Below are 24,006 nucleotides of genomic sequence, written 5' to 3'. Positions count from 1 at the left end.
AGGCACACACCTATTCATTCTTGAGTCATCCTCAGGCTGTTACCATAAGTGATTTTCCTTCATGTCCTTTTACAGTAGAGTGGAGCCATTAAGAACATGGGCTTGGCAATCCCATCCCACATTCTCTGTTTAGTGGCTGTGTGACTACGGAAAAATTCCTCTATTGCTCAGAACCTCTATGCTTTTTTTTTTTTTTTTTTTTTTTTTTTTTTTAGAGGACAGTAATAACAAGTGCATATGATTGTTGTGGTAATTAAATGCTGTGTCAAGTACTGGCATGACTGGCCCTTTGGGACTGAGTCAAGATTTAAATCCAGGTCTGTTGTCTTCGAGATTCTAGTCATGTTTAAACTTTTGTTTAGTTTTAAGGAATATTAACCTTCTTGGTAGAATGATTCTGGGACTGTTTTATACCATTTCAAAATAAAAACAAAAATTCATAGCATGGTTAGTATTTCATAGGCATTTCATAGGAATCATGTACTATTCCAAGTATTATCCTATGATAATTCTCATTGTAGGACCACATTGACCCTTTGAGGTCTATGCTTAAGGTATTTCCATTTTACAGATACAGACATTGAGGCACAGAACTATAGAACCCAGGCAGAAGTTGGTTTACATTGGCAAGACCATTTCTAACTGGGAGATTCTTGGGGAGTGAAATGGCATGCTTGTACACTCAGGTCCCCCAGCTAAGCTTCCTGAAGACCCAGCTGCCAGCTGGAGCTGGGGTGGGGGGTGGCTCCTGGCCTGTGATTGGCTGTCATCATTTGTGGTTAGCTCTCTGTGGTGGGGGAGGCTGGGAAGGACAGTGGAAGCTGATAAATAATGCAGCAGCATGTTCCCTGGGGGGACAAAAGAGCAAAGAGGGAGCAGAGGACACATTTGCCTTCTCTTTGGTATCGAATAATATCAGCTGAATTGCAGACATCCCAAATTCTTTGGCCAGGCAGCCTGCTGAGCAAGGTAACACTTGTACTTTTCATGCCCTGAGTCAAAATATTTATTACAATTTTATGTTTCCAATCAGAAGTGCTTGAGCTTTTTTTTTGCCTTTCAGGCAATGAGGGGAGGGCATGAGGAGAGCTGACATCAATTTTGTTTTTCTTTCTAATGAATGAAAATAGAAAAGGCACAAGAGGCCAGGTTTAGAGAAACTAAAGGCTCCTAGGAAAGATGCAACATATCTAAATTACTAGAAATAAATGCTGTTGGCAAAAGCAAGGTTCTAAGGAGAGTTTCTTGAATGAATGTGTAAATGAATCAGCAGAGGGAACAAGGTGAGACCCTTGGGAAGACACATCCAGGCAAGAAAAAGAATCAGAAGCAAAGAAATCCGGGGTTGGGAGGAAATGTGTGTTTTCCCAGGTATTGCCAGGTGTTTTGTGAACATGGTCACACTAAGTGGGAGACCTGTGTTTCTCTAAATGTGACCCTTGCATGTGAGCCTGTCACATCAGGGTCACTGGAATGCTTGTTTAAAAACTGAACATTCTGGGCTCCATCCCTCACAAACCATGATGATCTACCTGTTTTGGAAAGCAATCTCTCTAGTGAGTTTGATTGATATTAAGTTTGAGAAGTGCCATGGAGAGACCCTGCTTTGAGGTTATAGTCTTCTGTTGGGATTTCTGACCAGGTGTTGTGACTTTTCTGAAATGCTTCAGGGAAGAAGTTGCTTAGAGGAATGGCAAGTATCTTGAGGTCATTTTCGTGGATGTCTGAGTCTTATGAAAAGGACTTTGATGCTATCAATGTCCTGTGCGGCTGGGGTGAATGAACAAATGAGTAAGATGGTTTTGACACTAAGGTATGACACTTGGGCATGCATGGTCACTCAGAAATTGTATAGATGGCATTGAAGATGTTAAGAGAAAAAATAGTGGCCAAGTAGTAGGAGGTATGTGTTATAGGTGGTGGCTGGTGAGGAAATGGGCAGTGGCACTACTATTGTGGTCTTGCCCCTTAGAGTAACTAATGATAATAATCACCACAAACTACAACTTTTATCTAGTGCACGCCACCCCAGATTGGTTTGTTAACATAGATCTATGCTCAGTGGAGGGAGGGAACCCTGTAGCTGTGATGGAAGATGACCACTATGCTGAGATGACAGTGAACCAGATCCAGCCCCTCAGCCTTTTAGATTTGAAGTTGAGCTACTGCAGGGACCTTTCGTTTTAAGAGAGGAGGTCAAGCATTTGCAAGGTTCCAAATGTCAGAACATGAATGCAAGCTATGTCTTGCATAATCCTAACTTCACAGGACTTGTGTGTCTGTAGTTTCATATTTTCATCCCCTTTCTTCATTTTTTACAGAAAAGAAAGATAGCCTAAGAGTAATGTTCAGATTGCTGTTCTATGGAAATTTAAAAAGGAAAAAAGGAAAAGTGACTATGGCTGTATTTAAGTCAGGTCTTTGAAATGATTTTATTCAAGATGAGATCGCTACGAAAATTTTAAAATAGTATGTTGAGAAAATTAAAATGAAACAAAAATGAATAAATTTAAAAAAATTTAAAAGCCCTTTAGCCAGTGCTAACCTTATTTTCCAGAAATTAAGCACTGGAACTCCTATACTTTCATGTACATACAAATATGAACATATATGCATAAATGGAGTCCTTGCTGTTCTTTTGTCTTGTGTTTTTTCAGGTGAGCATTTTTTAAAAAATAATTTTTTAGTTGTTGATGGACCTTTATTCTATTTAATTTTTATATGCGGTACTGAGAATCGAACCCAGTGCCTCACACATGTTAAGCCAGTGCTCTACCACTGAGTCACAATCCCAGCCCAACGTGAGCATTTCGTTCTGTCTTTTCTCTCTCCCATCCCCCGCCTGCCCCACTTCTCCTCCTTTTTTTTTTTTTTTTATCTTGATTTTTGTTTGTTTATTTATTTATTTTTGTGTGTGAGATACTGGGAATTGATCCCATTGGTACTTTACCAATGAGCACATTCCCATTCCCATTCCCAGACCCTTCTAAAAGTTGTAAAATTTTAAAACAGGGTCTTGCTAAGTTGCAGAGCTTGACCTCAAACTTGTAATGCTCTTGCCTTAGCCTCCCAAGTTGCTGAGATTATAGACATGGGCCACTGCAGCTGGCTCCTGTGGCATTTTTCTGTCAATGATGCATATAGCAATTGTAGATATGCACCGATGCATTTAATTTTCTACTGTATGTCTGGACCACAGTTTAGTTAATAATAGTTTTTTTGGTGGTTGTATATATTATTTCTTGTTTATCAAAGCAATGAACAACTGTTCAAACAAATCTTTTTCTTCATAAAAATATCACACTGTACTGTGAGAATACTTATAGAGAATAACTACAGAATAACTTCCCAGTCTGAGATAAGTTGTATTAAAAATAACATATTTTAATTTTTAAAAGATCTTGCCAAACTTTCTACTACACATTTTATACCAAGTTACACTTCTCCTAATAATGTATGTGGTTATCTGAAATTTTCCATGTTCTTATTAATGCTAAGTAAAATCAATAGTTGGCTAATTTGATATCTGGGGGGAAAAAGTCTCCCTAAATCTGGTTCTTTAAAGTTCCACTTTCTTCCCAAATAATCTATTTATGTTTTTTTCTAAAGAGTGAAACTTGTAAGTAAGAATAAAAAAATATATAACACATAGGTTTTACAGAAAACATGTAGATTTTTACAGATAGCCTCTTGGTATAAATTTCCCTAAAACAAAACATTCGACCCTTTTTGCTTCTAGTTTGGATTAACTTTTAGCAATGGAGTTGGAAAACAGTTTAATAAATAAATTTGATTTGGATGTCAATTGCTAATAACTACTTGGTGATGCCACTCTTTCCACAGAAGTGTTTAAATACATGAGATTTGGTGAATTTTGCTTAACATTTCAGGCCAGTAGGAGTCAGGAGAGGGATATGTAGGGAGAAGAGATAGTTCTAGGGGTCCTGCCCCTGAGGTTGACTTAACCATTGTGAAAGGACAGTATTTAACTTGATAAATTCCAGATATGGCCAATCACTCTTCTCTTTTTCTTTTTAAAAAGTAATTACTAAAATCTATTATCCTGGAATGCCAAAGACAAGAAGTTTAGAAAAAAGGCTGGAAAGTGAAATGCTAAGGAATGAAAAATGCATTTGAAGTAGAGTTCAAGTCCAGGAGGGAGGGGAGACAGGGAATGGCCTGCTACTGGAGAGAGAGCCAAGGAACATAATTAATCTATAAGCAGCTTTGAGGTATTTGTTGGGTTGCACTTGAAATACCTTTGGGGTTCCTGAGACCTTTGAAATGGCTTGGAATTGTTTAACTCTCACATCACCCTGCTTAAAGAACAATCGACAGGATTTCTCTTTTGACCAAGACTTATAAATTTACCTTTAATTTTTATGAAAAAATACCAATGTCTAAAGCATAATGAATGCAAAATGGGAAAAACTTGGCAGTTTAAAGGGAAGACTAAAACAGAACTCTGATGGTAGCAGTCAGGATTAGACCTGGTACCGGTACTACCTCCTGGCTCCCAAGTCCCACCCCTGGCTAAAGTGTGTTCATCTAAGGATTTGTTTCCATGATGGCATGACTATTAAAAAAGAGTCACTGATTTGGTTAACTAATTGAGGGGAAAAAAGTGTTGCTTGATATAATTGGTGGGTCTAAAGAGTTAACTAAAGCAAATTTGGAAGATGTGGATGGGAAGATATATTGAAAATACAGTTGCTGTCTTTCCAATTGTATACCAAAGAATTTTGGGAAAATGCTGGGCATGATGGTACACCCCTGTAACCCCAGCTACTCGGGAGGCTGAAGGAGGAGAATCACAAATTCACGAGCCAGGCTGAGTAACTTAGTGAGACTCTATATCAAAATAAAGTAAAAAGGACTAGGGGGTGCAGCTCTATGGTAGAACACTTGCCTAGCAGGTTCCACCCCTTTGAGTGGCATTCTGCAAGTCACTGAGCATAAAAATAAAGAATTCTGGGAAGATTGATCAAATTGGGTCTAGAGGATACTCAGATGGCACTGACAGACTTCAAACACCCCTTCTGGTGCCTACACTACAACCCAGACTGGTAGGGTTTTCTGGCATATATACCTTTTTTTACTGGAAGAAAATCATTCCTTCCATCTGTTCTTATTACAATCTGTAGCGCTAATGACCATTGACCAGCAATGACTTTCAGAATGACCTGTGTGAGTTTTATCTGAAACCACTTGAAATTCTCATCTTCAAAGTCCTTCAGTCTCTTAATATGTGCACACTGTAGTTTGTTGAGGTTTAAAGAGCTCTGTGGTTTTTTTTGTTTCTAATGTAGACACAGCCTTATAATTTACAGCAGCATTCACTAATTAAAACTGTAAGCATAATTACTATCCATGATACTTATTATTAGTTTGCATCCATAAAGCTCAAAATTCACTTCATCCTTTCAAGTAGTGAATAATTAGTTTCTCTGGGTTTGTAGCTTTATCATCCCTTTATGACCTGTTTGGAAGAAATAAACAACCAATCTCCCGGAAGACTGCTTTAAAAAGCTAGAAATATATTGTCCAGCTAGTGCAATGAGGCTAATACAATGTGGAAAATATTGCTTTTCTTTGGTTTTAGTAGCCAGTTTATCTTTGCATTTATTCACAAATAAATGTTGAGTACCTAATGTGCACCAGGAACCTTGGGGAGACAAAGATGAACCACTCACAGATTCTATCTAGAAAGACACAGAAAGACATATGTTTTTGTGGAAAGGAAATTAAATTTTACTTGTATACACAGTACTTAAAATCACACACACACACACACACACACACACACACACACACACATACACACACACACATACATGAGTACACACACATGCACAAGGTATAAATGTCCCTGAGCACTGTCAGAACAGGGAATATTTGCTGTATGACTAACACCAAACACAATATATTAAAATGTGAGAATTAATAAATAACTTGGAAAGGCAGAACAAATGAATCTTTTTTTAAGCATATGAATCAACATTATTTATTCAATTTCTTTTTTTATCTTTCCACATTTTTTATTGGTACATTGTAGTTGCACATAGTGATGGAATTTGTTGTTACATATTTGCTCATGCACAAAACATAACTATATAACTTGGCCAATATCACTCCCCAGCCCTTCCCCCTTCCTCTCCTTCTCCCAACCTGGTCCCTTTCCTCTACTTGGATGGTCTCCCTTTATTTTCATGAGAATACCTCCCCACCTTTATTTTCCTTTTTCTTCTTCAGTTTCCCCTTATGAGAGAAAACACACAAACTTTGACTTTCTGAGTTTGGCTTATTTCACTTAACATAATGGTCTCTAGTTACATCCATTTTCCTACAAATAATATAATTTTTAAATTTTTCTTTGTGTCTGAATAAAACTCCATTGAGCGTATATACCACATTTTCTTCATCCATTCATTGATATACCTGTAGGCTGGTTCCATAGTTTGGCTACTGTGAATGGTGCTGCTATAAACATGGGTGTGCATGTGTCACTGAAGTAAGATGACTTTTGGATAAATTCCAAGGAGTTGTATAGCTGAGTCATATGATTGTTCTATGCCTGGTCTCTGTACTGATTTTTATGGTGGTTGCACTAATTTACAATCCCACCAACAGTGTTAAAATGTTCCTTTCACCCCCACATCCTCTCCAGCATTTATTATTTGTATGCTTGATGACTTGTCTTTCTGACTGGTGTGAGATGAAATCTCAGTGTAATTTTGATTTGTATTTCCCAAGTTTTTAATGATGTTGAAAATTTTTTCATGTATTTCTTGTCCATTGGTATTTCTTCTTTTGAGAAGTGTCTGTTTAATTCTTTTGCCCATTTATGAATTGGGTTATTTGGGAGGTTTTTTTTTTTGGTGTTAAGTTCTCTTTTTCAGTTTTTATATATTCTAGATATTAATCCTCTGTCGGAAGAGTAACTAGCAGAGATTTTCTCCCATTCTGTGGGTTCTTTCTTCCCATTCCTAAATATTCCCGTTGCTGTGCAGACGCTGGTTAATTTGGTGTCATCCAGTTTATTCAGTCTTGGCATTGTTTCCTGAGCTTTAGGGGCCCTATTGAGAAAGTCAGTGCCTTCGACACTCATATGTTGGAGTGTTGACCCTATGTTTTCTACTAGGATTTGCACAGTTTCAGGTCTAATTTATATTTCTTTGATTGACTTTGAGTTAATTTTTATGCAGGGTGAGAGATAAGGGTGTAGTTTCATTCCATGTATATATAGCCAGTTTTCCCAGGAGCATTTGTTTAAAAGACTGTCTTTGTTCCAATGTGTGTGTGGTTTTGGCACCTTTATCAAGGATCTCAGAGCTGTAAGCATGTGGGTTTGTCTCTGTGTCTTCCATTCTGTACTGTTGTCTGTGTATCTGTTTTCCCGTCAGTACATACAGTTTTTGTTATATAAGGTAGGGTGATGCCGACGAGTCCTTGAGTGCATCGATTTCTATTATTTCCAAGATATATCAATGGAATATTGACTTCTTTTTTTTCTAATCTGACCTTTTTTTTTTTTTTTTTTTTTTTGCTGTCCCCAGGTACATCAGCTAAGCATGGCTGTCTCCTTGCCGCCCACCTTGGGAATCAGTTCTGCACCCGATGAAATTCAACACCCACATATGAAGTTTTCAGAGTGGAAATTTAAGCTGTTCAGGGTGAGATCCTTTGAAAAGACAACTGATGAAACTCCAAAGGATAAAAAGGATTCCTTGGAGGGAAAACCTTCTCTGGAGCAATCCCCAGCAGTCCTGGACAAGTCTGGTGGCCCAAAGCCAGTCCTGACTCAACCAGCTCTGAAGGGCCATCCTAAGTTTTCAAAGAAATCCCACGACAGTGGGAAAGCAAGAGACCAAGCAGTTCACCAAGCCAACCTTCGACACTTCTGCCGCATCTGTGGGAATTCTTTCAAAACCGATGAGCACGACAGGAGATACCCAGTCCATGGGCCTGTGGATGCTAAAACCCAAGTCCTCTTACGAAAGAAGGAGAAGAGAGTCACTTCCTGGCCAGACCTCATCGCCAGGGTTTTCCGAATCGACGTGAAGGCAGATGTTGACTCGATCCACCCCACCCAGTTCTGCCAGAACTGCTGGGGCATTATGCACAGGAAGTTCAGCAGCGCCCCACGTGAGGTTTACTTCCCAAGGAATGCCACCATGGAGTGGCATCCCCACACACCATCCTGCGACATCTGCCACACTGCCCGTGGGGGCCTCAAGAGGAAGAGCCATCCGCCAAACCTGCAGCTCAGCAAAAAACTCAAAACTGTGCTGGACCACGCGAGACAAGCCCGTCGGCGCAAGAGAAGAGCTCAGGCAAGGATCAGTAGCAAAGAGGTCATGAAGAAGATCACCAACTGCAATCAGATCCATCTGAGTACCAGGCTCCTGGCCGTGGACTTCCCAGCACACTTTGTGAAATCCATCTCCTGCCAGATTTGTGAGCACATTCTGGCCGACCCTGTGGAGACCAGCTGTAAGCACGTGTTTTGCAGGATCTGCATTCTCAGATGCCTCAAAGTCATGGGCAGCTATTGCCCCTCTTGCCGATATCCGTGCTTCCCCACCGACCTGGAGAGTCCAGTGAAGTCCTTCCTGAGCATCTTGAATTCCCTGGTGGTGAAGTGCCCAGCAGAAGAGTGCAATGAAGAGATCAGCTTGGAAAAATATAATCACCATGTCTCAAGCCACAAGGAATCCAAAGAGACTTTTGTGCATATTAATAAAGGAGGCAGACCCCGTCAACATCTTCTGTCACTCACTCGAAGAGCTCAGAAGCACCGGCTGAGGGAGCTGAAGATGCAAGTCAAGGCTTTCGCTGACAAAGAAGAAGGTGGAGATGTGAAGTCTGTGTGCCTGACTTTATTCCTGCTGGCTCTGAGGGCAAGAAATGAGCACAGACAAGCCGATGAGCTGGAGGCCATCATGCAGGGTCGGGGCTCTGATCTGCCGCCTGCTGTTTGCTTGGCCATTCGTGTCAACACCTTCCTCAGCTGCAGTCAGTACCACAAGATGTACAGGACTGTGAAAGCCATCACAGGGAGGCAGATTTTTCAGCCTCTGCATGCCCTTCGCAATGCAGAGAAGATCCTTCTGCCAGGCTACCACCCCTTTGAGTGGCAGCCACCTCTGAAGAATGTGTCTTCAAACACCGATGTTGGCATTATCGATGGGCTGTCTGGACTTTCCTCCTCGGTGGATGATTACCCAGTAGACACCATTGCAAAGAGGTTCCGCTACGATGCAGCTTTGGTGTCTGCCTTGATGGACATGGAGGAAGACATCCTGGAAGGCATGAGATCCCAAGACCTTGATGACTACCTGAATGGTCCCTTCACCGTTGTGGTAAAGGAGTCCTGTGATGGCATGGGAGACGTGAGCGAAAAGCATGGGAGTGGGCCAGCGGTTCCGGAAAAAGCAGTTCGTTTTTCATTCACCCTCATGAAAATTTCAATAGCACATGGCGCCCAGAACGTGAAGGTGTTTGAAGAGGCCAAACCTAACTCTGAACTGTGTTGCAAGCCTCTGTGCCTCATGCTGGCAGATGAGTCTGACCACGAGACCCTGACTGCCATTCTGAGCCCTCTGATTGCCGAGAGGGAAGCCATGAAGAGCAGCCAACTGATGCTGGAGATGGGAGGCATCCTCAGGACCTTCAAGTTCATCTTCAGGGGAACTGGATACGATGAAAAACTTGTCCGGGAGGTGGAAGGCCTCGAGGCGTCTGGCTCAGTCTACATTTGTACGCTTTGCGATGCCACCCGCTTGGAAGCCTCTCAAAATCTTGTCTTCCACTCCATAACCAGAAGCCATGCCGAGAATCTGGAGCGCTACGAGGTCTGGCGCTCCAACCCGTACCACGAGTCGGTGGAAGAACTGCGGGATCGAGTGAAAGGGGTCTCTGCCAAGCCTTTCATTGAGACCGTCCCTTCCATCGATGCCCTCCACTGTGACATCGGCAATGCGGCTGAGTTCTACAAGATTTTCCAGCTGGAGATAGGAGAGGTATATAAAAACCCCAATGCCTCCAAGGAGGAAAGGAAAAGATGGCAGGCCACCCTGGACAAGCATCTCCGGAAGAAGATGAACCTCAAGCCAATCATGAGGATGAATGGCAACTTTGCCAGGAAGCTCATGACCAAAGAGACTGTGGAGGCAGTGTGTGAATTAATTCCTTCTGCAGAGAGGCACGAAGCTCTCAGGGAGCTGATGGACCTTTACCTGAAGATGAAACCCGTGTGGCGCTCCTCGTGCCCTGCTAAAGAGTGCCCAGAGTCCCTCTGCCAGTATAGCTTCAACTCACAGCGTTTTGCTGAGCTCCTCTCTAGCAAGTTCAAGTATAGATACGAGGGCAAAATCACCAACTATTTTCACAAAACCTTGGCGCATGTGCCTGAAATTATCGAGAGGGATGGCTCTATCGGGGCCTGGGCAAGTGAGGGAAATGAGTCTGGCAATAAACTCTTTAGGCGCTTCCGGAAAATGAATGCCAGGCAGTCCAAGTGCTATGAAATGGAAGACGTCCTGAAGCACCACTGGCTGTATACTTCCAAATACCTCCAGAAGTTTATGAACGCTCATAATGCATTAAAAAGCTCTGGGTTTACCATGAACTCAAAGGCAAACTTAGGGGACCCATTAGGCATAGAGGACTCTCTGGAAAGCCAAGATTCAATGGAGTTTTAAGGGCAACCACTTATGAGTTGGTTTTTGCAATTGAGTGTTCCTTTGGGTAGCACTGAGGTCTTCTCCTAGTTCCCTTCACTACTGTGTGTCGGGCTTCATCACCCAGGAGGTGGTAGGTTGAAGTGAGAGGAAGCAGATGCTGTAACAGTGTCAGAAATGGATAACTGATGAGCTGATTGCCTGAGCCATTTTGGGAGCTCAGAAAAGCAACAGGAGAAATCAGTTATTTGAAAGGTCAATAACTCAGAACAGGAGTAACTGCAGGGGACCAGAGATGAATAAAGATATGTGTGACTGAGTGTCATGAGCATCAAAGCCAAGGTGGTCAGAGAGCAGCCAGTGAGGCCAAGAAAGGAATTTGTCTCGTGTTTTTTTCCCCCCTCAATTATTATATTTTATATTGAGATATAATAAGATTTTTCTATTAGATTTCTATAATAAGATTTTTCTGTTTCATTTTTTTCCAGTTTCTTTATTTTATGAATTTCACATTTCTACAAGATTCAAAAGAGCTTTGTAGGTTTCTCTAACAATATCTTACATTTGTTTGGCATGATGACCTTTACAAACTTTTCTCAATGCACTTTCGCATTTGGTACATGTATGCAGAAATAACCTACATCAAGGAAGGTTTTGGGAATTCAGCCCTTTTCTAGGTTATTTAAACCAACTCCATCTCTATTGTCACCTTCACAGTTTAGGAGGTCATTTGATGTCCTGAATTTTTCAATAATGAAGTTAGAGAATATACCTGGAAGCTACATTTAGCCATTAAGTGTTTTTGATCATAAAAGTTTACTTAGCTACCAGTAGTCAAGGCTGTTTTTAATTTCAAGTCTTTTAGAATCTTGAAACTTTTAAAAATCCAGATTGGTTGGCTGTCTATAAACAGATTTAATGTCTTGCTGAGAATTTCTCCTAGTTTTTAAAATATGAAATCTAGGACAATTTTTTTTTTTTTTTTTTTTTTTATCAAATCCAGGTTTCCTGGAGTCTTCCCTCTGCAAAAAGCTGTTCTTTCAATTATGGTCAGTTTATTTGCAGTACATCCAGATTTTAGTAGCTGGATAACGTTGTACTTTTCCCACTTGTTATGTTTAGATGGAGGCTTATTATAGTGGGAGAGTTAACATTTGTACATTGTTTGTTTTTTTTTTGTCATTTTTAGAAAATTTCCAATTCCATTTGCTAATGATAATTCTGTGGTGTCGGTGTGGATATTGTCCTCATTTGACGGAAGGATAATGATTTGCTCAAAGTTACAGGGAAAATAATGGACTGATTTGAATTTGAACCTAGGACTTTTGTCTCCAAATTACAGTTCTTTATACTACAAAAATGAGTAACTCTCTTTGAAAATAGCATTAGAACTTATTTGGGATCTACAACTTATCATATGCTTTATAAACCTTAAAATCACATTTTTTGGGGGGCAGGGTTTTTTTTTGTTTCAGTTTTTGTAACTCTTTTGTAAGTTTTTAAGTAATTTGTATTTTTGAGGTCTTTTGATAGAAGAAAGTAATGCTAAACTTGTGAAGAGTCCTCAAATCCTCTGGTGGCTCCAGTTATTTGGAAACAATTGTGAGTATCCTTAGGAATTTGGGGTTTGCCAGTTGCTAGCAATTCAGAGCAGGCATGGGATTTTATATACTAGTGAGTCATAATGACATGTTAGTGTTAATTAGTTTTTTTCTTCCTTTGATTTTATTGGCCATAATTGCCACTCTTCATACACAGTATATCAAAGAGCTTTGTAATTTAGTTGTCAAATGCGCATCAGTGACATTATCCTAAATGATATGCATTTGGTGTGTTTGCAGGGAGTGAAGTCAGTATTTTCCATTAAAAAATACAGCAGTTTTCCTTGCTTTTTTTTTAATTTGCAGAATATCAAAGATATTCATAATTTAGTTGTCAAAAACATATACATATTTTAATAATACTTTTTCTTGAAAATCTTGGGTTTGCATTTTGGAAATGAATGAACTCCTAAGCTACCCATTCCCTCCATCCTGCTTAAGCCTTACAGCATGTCTCTGCACTAATAAATAGCTAATTTCCATAATCATCCTATTCCCTGGAGCATGCTGATGCTTGTGTGTAGATTCCCCCGGCCCTGTTTCCATTCTTTACTCAACTGGTGGCACTGTAAATACTTTCCGATATTAAATTCCCCTTTTCTAGCATTATAGGGACTATTTTGAATGCATGTGACTAAGAGCATAATTTAAAGCACAACCTTCCTCATAATCCCTTAATCAGATCGCATTTTGATAAACCCCAGGAACATCTGTCCCCAGGAATTTCAATATGTAGAAATTCTGCCTTTAGTTATTTTTGTCCTCTTTGTGGAGATCACAATCTTCTTGACCCTGGTTCTATTTCAAGTTTTATTTTCAACAAAACCCATTGCAAATGCAGTCACACAATCCGGGGAAATCTACTAGACTGAATGGAGCATTCCCTGCCCCTTCCTCCTGCTTTTTAAAATAAGTAGAGACTGGGACTTTAGAAGTGCAATGCATCTACAAGTTGTCCTGCCAACCCACCGGGGTGCCCTGCAGGGACAAGTGATCATAGCTGATGAAGACTGATGGATGGTTGGGGTGAGGTTAAGAAGTGCCCTGGGATTAATAAACATGCACCTGAATGCTGAGGCAGGCGGGAAAGATGTCTTTGTCTTCCAGGTAAACTGGACATTAGTTTTTACTTGAATTTGTTTTCACAAAATACAGATGAAGATGAAGATGGCTTTGGGTTGAAAGCAGGGAACTTGTATTACATCAACCAGAATTTAAATTCTGTACAGCTAGGAGGCAGGATTTGTAGATACCAGTTTTGGCTAGGAGAAACAAGTCATCATGTAAGTGCACGTGTTTTTTTTGATGACCGTGGTGCGCACCTTCAGTTATTGTATGACAAATGATCTTTTCTTTGCATGTTAAGAGATTTTATGTAAGAGTCGATACTTTATACCTGTTTTGCTTTTTTTTTTCTTTAGGTAGAGTATCTATGTAACTATACCTCAGAATTAATTTTTGGTGACACTTTTCTTTTTTGTGAAATTGTAATTCACTTTGTTTTCATTCAAATATTCCTGTATTCTATTGAACAGTTTCCAAGAGTCTTCTTATTTCTCCTTTAGAGAAAATTCAGGTCCTAGGACGCAATAGATTTATTGATGAAGAAGACCTGTAAAACTTTTCAAATGAAAGTTCCGATACTTATTTTATATTTTAATATTTCCACTCATTAATGTTATGGTTATTGTTAACAGTTTTTTTGAGTATTTGAAATAAAAGCTTAATATTTGAAATGAGCAGGTGTTGTGATTTGTATTATTATTAGGGTGTTACATATAATGACATTGAGTGCGGGACTTAAAAAATTAACACCTTTATTGTTGAGGGAATTAGAAAAATAAATTTGGCAATCTTCAAAATAGAGGGAAATAGCATAATAATAAAGAGTATGATTTATCCTAATGTAGGATGAGACAATTTGGCTCAGGATACTGAAAGTAAATTGTAAACATTTGATTTTCTTAAACTTCTTTGAGAATCTGATGAAAATATATAGGCTCTTCTCCAGAAAATTCTCACATACTAAATACTTTGGTTAAAACTTTTAGTGTTGACTTGTTCAGGATCACTCAGATTTTAGCGGAAGTAGCTTGAGACAGGTTCTTTTGTCCGGTGGTGGTGGTGGTGATGGTGGTGATGATGATAACAGAAGCTACTTTTATCAGGTTTCTTGTTGTTGTAAGTACTTGGAATGCATTTTTCCATTTGCTCCTTTTGGCCTGGGGACCGCTGTTTTCTTCATGCTACATGAGAGGTCATAGAAATGTATCTCAGCCACAAAATGGCAGAACCACATCCTCACAATCCTCCCTCTGGCTCTGCATCAGTTTGACTTTGTAATATTTGATCATCTCCCCTCTCTGCTGGAGGCTTCCCTGCTTCCTCTCACTGAGGACTGAGATTCAATCTACCTCTCTGCAGCCAGACCAGTTTTTTTTTTTTAAGTACTGAAATATGTCTATACTTGCAGGTAAATAAAATAGCCTGTGCCCCAGACCCAGGTACCTCTATGGTACTCCACCCCATTATCCAAGAACCCTAGATCACTCTCATAATGTTAACTCCTGGCAGAGCCGGGGGACTTCTTGATCTGGATTTTTGAATATTTGAATATTACTCCTGCCTGTGAGAATGTGGGTATCTCCTTCCTTTTAAGGACCAGCAGTTAAGTCTGGATCCATCCTGATACTGTTTCTAACTACTTTTGGCTATATTTTTAAACAAATCTGCCTATCTAAACAGGCTGTGTGTGCTGCAAAGGGCCATCATTAGAGATACGGTGGTTAACAACCTGTATAGTTTGGCTCACAAAGAGCTGAGACTAATAAATGCTAGGTGACATACTCTAGAAAGGTATCATGAAAGCCAAGCACTAGATGCAACCAGGAGAATAGGTGCAGTAGGAAGAAAAGTGCAATAGAATCTAAACTGGGGAGCCAGAGAAGCACCTGGGAAGAAGGAACATTTAAGTGGAGACAGGCAGGAGTGGGATGAGGTCAGGTGAGTTACCTGGGGTGATCCACCTGGAGTGGACTTAGTCTTTGGGGAGACTCTGTGGTAGGAGAGCAATCAGAAGTACTCAGAAGTTTCAGGAAGCAGAGGCTTGATCATGCAGAACGCAGTGGATTTCCCCTAGTTGCTCCATGTAGGTGCTTGATGTGGGCAAATGATGTGATCCATGCCATGTTAAAGGGGAGCACAAGCGGAGTGCTTTTGGGAGGTGGGTATTAAGAGTGAAGGAATCCATCCAAGTCTGAGAAAGGTCATGCATGTAAATCTAAGTGATGGGGTAATAATTTTAAGCATTTCTTTTCACTTCAATAATACATTGCTTATGAATTCAGTCTCACTCTCCCAGATGTCTGTGTCCAACCCTGGGCAGGATGAGATGAGGGAGGTTCTTAGCCTTTTCCAGCCACATCTTTTCATGAAGACCTCATTTCTCCCCCTCCCCTCCCTCTTTCTTCTTTTTTTCCTCATCCAAGCTTTTATATAATCCACATTTTCCCTTCCTGATGGAAAAAAACCCATATTTCTGACTTCAAAAAAATGCATCTTGACTTTCTTGGAGGCTGAGATCTGTTTATTTTCATACTCAGGTCAATCAAGATTTAGATAAATACTCAGCCTCACTAGCTATCTTTCCATCTTTCTCTTGAAGAAGTGCATGTTTTTTTTTTTTGGTATGTGGTTCAAGGTCAATGATTTATCCATCTTTTGCATACACACAAAACCTTTCTCTTTTGAGTTATCATTATACACTTTGTGTGGCATTTCAAAAAAAAAATCTAGTCTTCATTTTCTGTTATCTTGGTCACAGCAACACTTCTGTAGAGGTCAACGTAACAAAGAACATTTAGAGATATTTGGCCCAGTTTTGTAGTTTTACCAGTATATTCCAGGTTGAAAAAAGGCTGTTTGTAAATGAACAGCCTGCACCACATTGGCTAGCTAATTGCTTCAAGTATATTATTTTATGTTCTATAACTCTCCTGTCCTGCCTGGGCTTCTTTGTATTAGGAGGTTACAAGTTTCCTAAAGATGAGGCTCCTGTTTCATGTTTCTTTTGCAGGTCCTATAATACTTCATGCAGATCTTGGAATTTTAATAAATGCTCACTGACACACACTTTAAAGAAAACTCAGAGAGAAACTGATCCATAGATGCAGGGTATCTGTTCCCAAACTGCACACAGTTATCAGCCTTTTAAGAGAAAAACTATTGATAACTTTTCCTTCCTATTCTCACAAATTATGATTTGATTGAATCAGTATTTGTTGGATCAATAGCTGAAGACAGGTAAAAGCTTAGTTCTCTTAGAAATGAGTGCGCTATATCAGATATTCCTGGAAGGAGGAGGTTTGGGAAGATGCGATGTCAGTCATCTATGATAAATTCCTAGTCAAACAGCAATGCTCCGTAGTAGGGCGATGTTTAGGGGTATAGGAGCAATTTGTAATTCCTGTCACTGTGGATCCCAGTGGCTGCCCATTCTATCTAAACTCACTATAATATCCATTCTAATCCTGCTGAACTCTTTTCATAGGAAAGAAAAATGAATTTAACCCAAGATCTCATTTTCTTCTGTGAATTCTGCTGTACTTTTATTTATTTGTTTTTTGGTTTCCAAGTTCTATGTGATATTACAGTCAGAACAAGAATTTATAATCTTTCATTTATTAAAGAATCAGAAAAAAATGAGACTACAACTGCAGAAGTGAGTTCATTTAAGCCTACATATAATGAGCTCAACTCAATCCAATGAGTATGTAATGAGCAACTGTTCTTTCATTAAGGACACAAAGTTAAAAAGGAAACAGTTCCCACTCTCAAATAGAAAAGGCAGACATAAATAAATGCCATAGAAGTCGACAGGTGCCAAAAGAGACAGCTTGGGTAGGAAGTGGAGTGTTCCACTTTGTTAAGGCTGAAGTCTTCCTAGAAAACACCGAGATGGGAGTTATTCACTGGGGGGAGGATTTTCCTTTGGAGGATGTTCAGTGTTGATGGAGAATCAGGTTCAAAGGGGGCGTGGGGGAAGGGAGGATAGGCGAAGAGAATCATGGCATGCCATACTGACGTATCTGGATTTTTCCCTAAAGAAAATGAGGAATCAAAGAAATATAAATTTTTGTTTCCAAATGATGGCTGTGCTCTCAGAAGAGTCAGAGGATTGGAGGGGGACTGGGTGGAGGCAGGAGGATCATTGGGAGGCTGAATAGTGTGAGTGAATGGTAATAAGGGCACTGGCAATGTATTTATAGAGAATGTAGTCTTATTTCTAGTTTAACAAAGACATTACTACTTAGCTTGGTATGGTGGTGCATGCCTGTAATCACAGCGACTTGGGATGTTGAGGCAGGAGGATTGTAAATTTGAGGTCAGCCTCAGCAACTTAATGAGGTCCTAAGCAGCTTAGTGAGACCCTGTCTCCAAAATAAAAGATAAACAAAAAGATTTGGGGATGTTGTTCTGTGGTAAAGTGCCTCTGGGTTAAATCCCCAGCACCCTCACCAAATAAAAGAAAAAGCTATTTATATTTCTCATTAAATATACAGTATTCAGTATATGGGTGAGATGCTCACCACACACATTTTCCTTTTGTGGACACATAACTAGAACCCAGACTACAGAGGGGCCACGTGACTAATTTTTGTTAATGGACTATCAGAGGAAATGATGTCTCACCTCCACAATGAAGTATTTACAAATAGGTATACCTTTTCCATGTTTTCTTTTTCTTTTCTTTGTATCTGAAGTCTTCAGGACACACAATGGAGATAAAGAGAGCAGAGTCACCTAATAGAAAAAAAAAGCCTACATCCTTGAGATGCATCCTGGAGGAGAGTCAGCTGCTCAGGAAGACAGCTTGATAAAAACTCGTGCATGAAATTTTTCTTTCTTTTTTTTTGTGCATGAAATTTTTCATGAACAAGAAATAAACCTTGACTGTGACAACTTATGGAAGAGTTTGATTTTTTTTCTAGTAGTGTTAATCACCCTGATTAATACTAATTTCCTACTCTTCCCTATGCAGTCAATTAGAGGTTTGTTGATTTCATTTCTGCTCGTATCCTTGGCTTCTTTAGTTGTTTTAATTTATTTTCTTTCTTTTCTGCTAGATACTAGAGGTTAAATAACGAATAAACCCAATAATATCTCTGCTGTGATGGAGTTCAGAGTCTAGAGGAAGAAAAGATAAGTAATAGGTAATTAGTATAACAAGTATAACCAAGCATTCAGTACCTTATGCTAAAGCATAGGACACTTGGGTTACCTTCTATGGGAGACAAATGGAACTCACCGAGACATTTAATTCAGTTCAGCTCAAGAACAATTTGAATACCTCCAACATGATAGGTATTAGGTTAAGCACTCCATATATAGAAATTACAAAGATTTTATTCTAGTCTTCATGGAACTTATAGTTGGTTCAAACTTAGTAATAAGTACTTTTGCTGGTTTAGATGTAACAGCAGAAATCATGACAAGGTGCTGTAGCAGTAGCAAGGAGGGAATGGTGGACAGCGTGGTATAACATTGTGAGATAGTACTTGATTTGTTTTCCTCCTACTTTTTAAATATTGAGTTTGTGTTTCAAAAGTTTGTGCCTCAGGGTTGAATGAAGATATTAGCATTACCATTTGAAGAATATGCCCTCATTCATTCATCATTTATTCATTCAATATTTATCTGGCCACTCAGTTGTATTTGCAGATATTTATAATCCCATAAAATGATCACCTCAGGAAGCCATACACTTATTTTTTGATACTACACTTTCATTGTTGTGTAATTTCTGGACTTAACTTTAGAACCCATCTATGACCCATATCTGAAAACCCATTGTGTTAGCTTGTATTCACATTTTATTTTTTATTTGAAGTGGCAATGTAATACTGAAAGTTACACACTATTAGGCTCTGAATGACATTTGACTGTTTCTAGAAATTAAATTCAGCTCTGAGAGGCAGAGGGACAATTATCAAACATCCTCAATGGCGTGAACTACAGATTCTGAAAGAGATTGAATGTGAACTCCCAAAATATAAGGGACAAAAGCAATGTTGGAATAAGTGTGTTAACTTCTAAAGTGATTCATTTGAATGCATATGGTTATAAGAAGTAGCCTCATTATCTTAAGGTCACATCTGATGGGCTCATTGGTGATGGCTTAAAAAGGGCCTATTTTTATTTGCAGAGCCCTACTGCTTGTTCTACACACACACACACACACACACACACACACACACACACACACACACAAACACACAGTTTACTGGTGAGATCTGAGTTTGAGTATAGAACTCAATGAATTCAGAATTGGCTGTCATATCTTGATCTCATCAACTATAAAACAAATATGGGATAATAATTCTTTAATTGTTGAGTCACTGTGGACAGATCAAGATAAGACGATCTATCTGTAAGGATATTTCAGCTTCAATTTATGCTGTTTCCCACAAACAAAAAGAAAATAAATCAAGGTAAAATGATTCTGAAACAATTAAGTTTTTTAATCTTGCCTTTATTTGGGTGACTATAAATGTTAATTATTTGAGTACATCAATAGAAACAGAGAATTTTTATGTTTCATTATTTTTACATAGAGATAGAAATAAGAAATCAAATCAATGGTACAAACAATTGTTCAATGGCAATATTCATCAAGCAACATTACTGAAAGAAAATGAACATGATTTGGTTTATTAAAGTTAATTCCAGTATCTGAGACATGCAAGTATTAACAGAACTTCATCTCCTGTATAGTTCATGTTTGGAAAATATTACCTTAAGAACTGTGGATTCTGAAGAATGATGAATACAAGACTAAAGCTGAAGATCTTAAGATGAGGTTAAATGCTTTTCCAGAAAAATATTCTAGGGGGAAAACATTTGTTTCTAAATTCGTTACCAATTGATGTCTCGAAGAGTCATAATTAACAGTCTTTTTAACTTTATTGAAATTTGGTCAAGTTCTCAGATTTTATAATATTTAAGGAGAGCAAACTCCACAAGTTTACTAGGCACACACTTGCACAGATTTCTTTTTACCGGTTTGCAATCTACTTCCTGTTAACTTCATAAAATGCTTAAAACTTTCATTATTTTGGGAAACAATATTATTATTCTCCATGATATGTATTTGGTGGTCACTTATGAATGTATTCTCATTCCCCTCTTTTCCCAGGATCCTAGTAATAGAGGATTTGTTTTTTTTCTGGTGAATATGCCTTCAAATACATGGTACAATAAGTGCATTTGACACATCATCAATGTATCAAATAACAGGGAGGGAGATCTTTGAAGAAAGTGCGTGCAGATGCTTCAAGGGAATATAACAAATTTGAAATGATTTCTTCCTGCATGTCAGTGAAAATTATAAGACTACCTAAGACATTCTGTTCATGGGCATAATCCAAGGGGCTGCTTAAAGGCGTATGAAGAGCAATAGTGTGGGAAATAATTGATCTAGGTTTTAATTCCCAAATTGATACCTTGCACAAAATAATTAATTTAATCTTTTGTTTATTAGTTTCTTTATTGGTTAAGGATATCTCAACTACTCTCTAGGTTGTTACCAAAAATAATACAAGGAATATAAACATACTTTGATCATCACTATTGTTTTGTGTTTAATATTTCTTGAGTGAAAATATCAGATAAAAATTCTCATTTCAGATATTTTGAGTCAAATATTTTAAAAATTTTTAGGATTTGGAAGAACAGTATTTAGCATTGTGTTAAACCTCTAACAACTCACATAGTCTAAAAGAAAATAAGCATTTTCAATTAAAATTGAAATATTTTTCTCATTGTTAAAATAAATGCAACAAATGTACTTGAATCTTAAAGGTCTCCCCTTCCCCGAAATCTAATCAAACAACCTTCTAAGGAAAGATTTCTTGGCAGGAGTCAAAACTTTCCCAGAACCTTTTTTGCGGAGAGATTTCATTGGAGGCTTTTGTAAGGGTAGGGCTCTTTTAGGAGTTTGTAGAGCTCTTGCAATCTCCACATGCTCATTGCAGTAATACTTACTGCTTCCTTCTGACAGATGGATGAGTGTACGTTCTGCCAGATCCATGCACTGGGCATGGACCCAGTGCCCATCTCCATGAGAACAGTAGATCATGGCAGGTTTGTTGAGCTCAGTTGAATAAAATGGTACCCACGTGTTGATATCCACATTACAAGTAGGACAGCATGTTATCCAGTAGCCTGTCACAGACTCATCTTCCTCATCATCTTCATTATAGGTGTCAAATTCATCATCACCATCAAAGCTATTTGCTTCTGCACTGAAACAAAATTCTTCTGAATCTTCAAAGGGAGTGGAGTCTCCTGGATCTTCTGTTGATGTCTGACTGTTTGTGAATGTTTTCTGATCTTCATTCACATCATCTTCAGAGCATCTTAACATATAAAAATAGAATGCATCAGAAACAGCCTGTTTATTGTCTCCTGGTATGCCAAGGAAAACTGTCCCGTTTCCCATGTTACTTCCAAACCATATCTTGCTGTGCTTAATATCTGAGGTCCAATCTGGGGTCTCCATCTCACGAATCTCTATCTTGCTATCCTCTAAAGAGATAATGTTGCAGACCATTCTCTTTTGATTTTCAAACTGATAGCCACCAACAATAACGAATTCGTCACTGTTAATTTGAGTCAGAATTGCACTGGACACAGAGATTCCTCCCGGCAAGACTGTGCAATTCACAGCTGGGCTACCTAAGGGAAGATCAACCTTTATTCTGTACAGGTTGGCAGGGCGGATGTTATTGGCAAGAGAATGTCCTCCTAAGATATAAATGGTATCATTTTTGGCAATAGAGACATGAAAAGACAGCCCATCCTGAAGTTCTGGAAGAATGTATGATGTAGCACATCCAAATTCAAAATCCACCAAGTAAATATGGGGAAGGCAGTCAGTTACACTATTCCATTTTTCTGTGGTTCTTTGGGTGGAAGGCATGTATGAGCGTCCTCCAAAGAGAACACCCATGCTTTTGCCTCGACTATATACCATGTCAATGGAATGACCATATCTGGCTTCAGGAACATCTCCCACCAAGTCTTTCTCTGTGCAGCGGAAAGTAACTTTTTTGTTGTTCTTGCAAACAACAGACATGAAATAAATCTTATCTGAAAGCTCATTGTTTGGTGTTTTCCCTCCGTGAATGATATATTGCCTTTCAGACTCCAAGCTTCCTTTGAATGTGCAGATGGCTGGGTAACGAAGAGGAGGAAGGTAGCAGGAATCCTTAGAGAAAATTGCAGGCTTCAGTTTGAGATGGTTATGCTTTATGTCAAAATGGAAAACTCCAGTAGGGCAGGATCTCTTAGGCCAGCCTTTCTGGCCAAAGAAGAAAATTTGTCCATCAAAATTCATCAGTGAGAAGCCTGGTTGAATTAAGGCTATATTATTACTGATTGTTATCATCTGCAGTGACATTTTCTGATTGTGGGTAGATCTTTTCTCTGAAAGAATTAAAAGATTAAAATGACTTAGAATATCTTTTCATATATATCACTGTTGAGACTCATTCACATGCAAAAAACTTGTTAAAAAACAAAATCCTCTCACAAACTTGGCCTGGAACCCAGTTAGCAAAATTCAAGGAGATAGGTATGGAAAGAGCCACAGAACATTCCTACCGAATTCAAGCCAAGTAGTTGGGACATATTTTAGAGATGGACTCTCCGCCATTGGATTTCTGGGTATTGTAGTTCTTTTTTTTCTTAAAGACTCATTACACGTTAGCCGAAAAAACTACAATTCCCAGGAATCTGCGCTCTATGGGATGTGTGCCTGTAATGATTTGTCTTTGTTTCTTCTGGAGAGTAGACTTTCTAGTATGTCCATCTGAGTAAAGACGCCAAAAGTGCGAAGTGACTAGATGGGAGCCAAGGCGGACAACTGGGGATTGGGAGGTGAGAGTGGTTGGCGCAGACCAAACGTCGGGTTACGGGGGCGCTGCAGCACCGAGGGGTTTCGGGCAAACCGATGTCCCGGAATTGCTGGAGCTTCCCCTGGGGACTCTTAAATAGGTGACCCAGTAGGATGCACCACTGCTTCTGGCCCGCGCGTGGTTGCCTGGAAACGGCAGTCTGAGGGGACGCCTTGGCGGACTCCTGCCCAGACGCGTTGAAGCTCCATTCAGAATTGCGCCCCAACTCAGAATTGCACCCCGGAGGATCCTGGGCTGCTGGGGAAGGGATTGGAGGGGAGCCAAGGTTACAATAGCTGATGACTATCTTACAGAACCGAAAGAGGAGTCTCCGAATACCTCGAATACCTCGAGGGCAGGCGAGAAATTGCTTGAGAATGATTTTACCACTCCTGCATTTAGTAGTGGAAATACTGTAATTAGACCTTTACAAGTGCCCCCCACCCCTTGGGTAATTCACTCCTGTTTTTAGGATTCTTTTAAGGAGGAGGAGAAGGTTCCTAAACACATCTCCCCTTACCCACTCCTAGAAAAATAGAATCACTGTTATTTCAGACCTCTTTTTCAGCTCACGAGCTTTGAGGTAATTCTTTAGTAATTCTGTAGAAAGCAGACACTAAACAAAGAGGTGCAAGAGTTATTCAGGACTTTATATTTTTATTATGGTATTAACGAGATATTTACCAGATGAAGGAAGCCTGACAAATTTTTATTTTATTATCACCTACCTTAGAGAGATGTGAAATATACTTACTGTTTGCATAGTGA

General features: G+C 39.3%; 3 protein-coding genes across 3 annotated transcripts in view; 2 read left to right on the top strand and 1 right to left on the bottom strand.

Annotated features, from left to right (window-relative positions):
• Window positions 1-871: 871 nt before the first annotated feature.
• Rag1 (recombination activating 1) lies at window positions 872-11,592 on the top strand. Its single transcript, XM_005327394.3, has 2 exons — window positions 872-969; window positions 7,557-11,592. The coding sequence occupies exon 2, from the start codon at window positions 7,572-7,574 to the stop codon at window positions 10,701-10,703; it is 3,132 nt and encodes a 1,043-aa protein (XP_005327451.1). The 5' UTR covers window positions 872-969; window positions 7,557-7,571; the 3' UTR covers window positions 10,704-11,592.
• Window positions 11,593-21,161: 9,569 nt separating this feature from the next.
• On the bottom strand, window positions 21,162-22,742 carry Rag2 (recombination activating 2). The gene has a single exon (XM_005327392.4). The coding sequence runs from the start codon at window positions 22,740-22,742 to the stop codon at window positions 21,162-21,164; it is 1,581 nt and encodes a 526-aa protein (XP_005327449.1).
• A 334-nt stretch (window positions 22,743-23,076) lies between these two features.
• The window catches only part of Iftap (intraflagellar transport associated protein), a 57,696-nt gene continuing 56,766 nt past the window's right edge, over window positions 23,077-24,006 (top strand). Inside the window, exon 1 of the mRNA XM_013359617.4 lies at window positions 23,077-23,221. The gene's annotated coding sequence lies outside the window, so the exon portion shown is untranslated. The remainder of the gene's footprint in view (window positions 23,222-24,006) is intronic.

Source organism: Ictidomys tridecemlineatus, chromosome 4 (assembly GCF_052094955.1).
Source record: "Ictidomys tridecemlineatus isolate mIctTri1 chromosome 4, mIctTri1.hap1, whole genome shotgun sequence".
Classification (NCBI taxonomy): domain Eukaryota; kingdom Metazoa; phylum Chordata; class Mammalia; order Rodentia; family Sciuridae; genus Ictidomys; species Ictidomys tridecemlineatus.
The sequence above is the reverse complement of the archived record's forward strand: the minus strand, read 5'-3'. Positions and strand labels throughout refer to the sequence as shown.

What these genes read in the sequence shown, in the direction of transcription:
- Rag2 (XM_005327392.4), bottom strand. Translation starts at nt 22,742, where the DNA reads ATGTCACTGCAGATGATAACAATCAGTAATAATATAGCCTTAATTCAA.
- Rag1 (XM_005327394.3), top strand. Translation starts at nt 7,572, where the DNA reads ATGGCTGTCTCCTTGCCGCCCACCTTGGGAATCAGTTCTGCACCCGAT.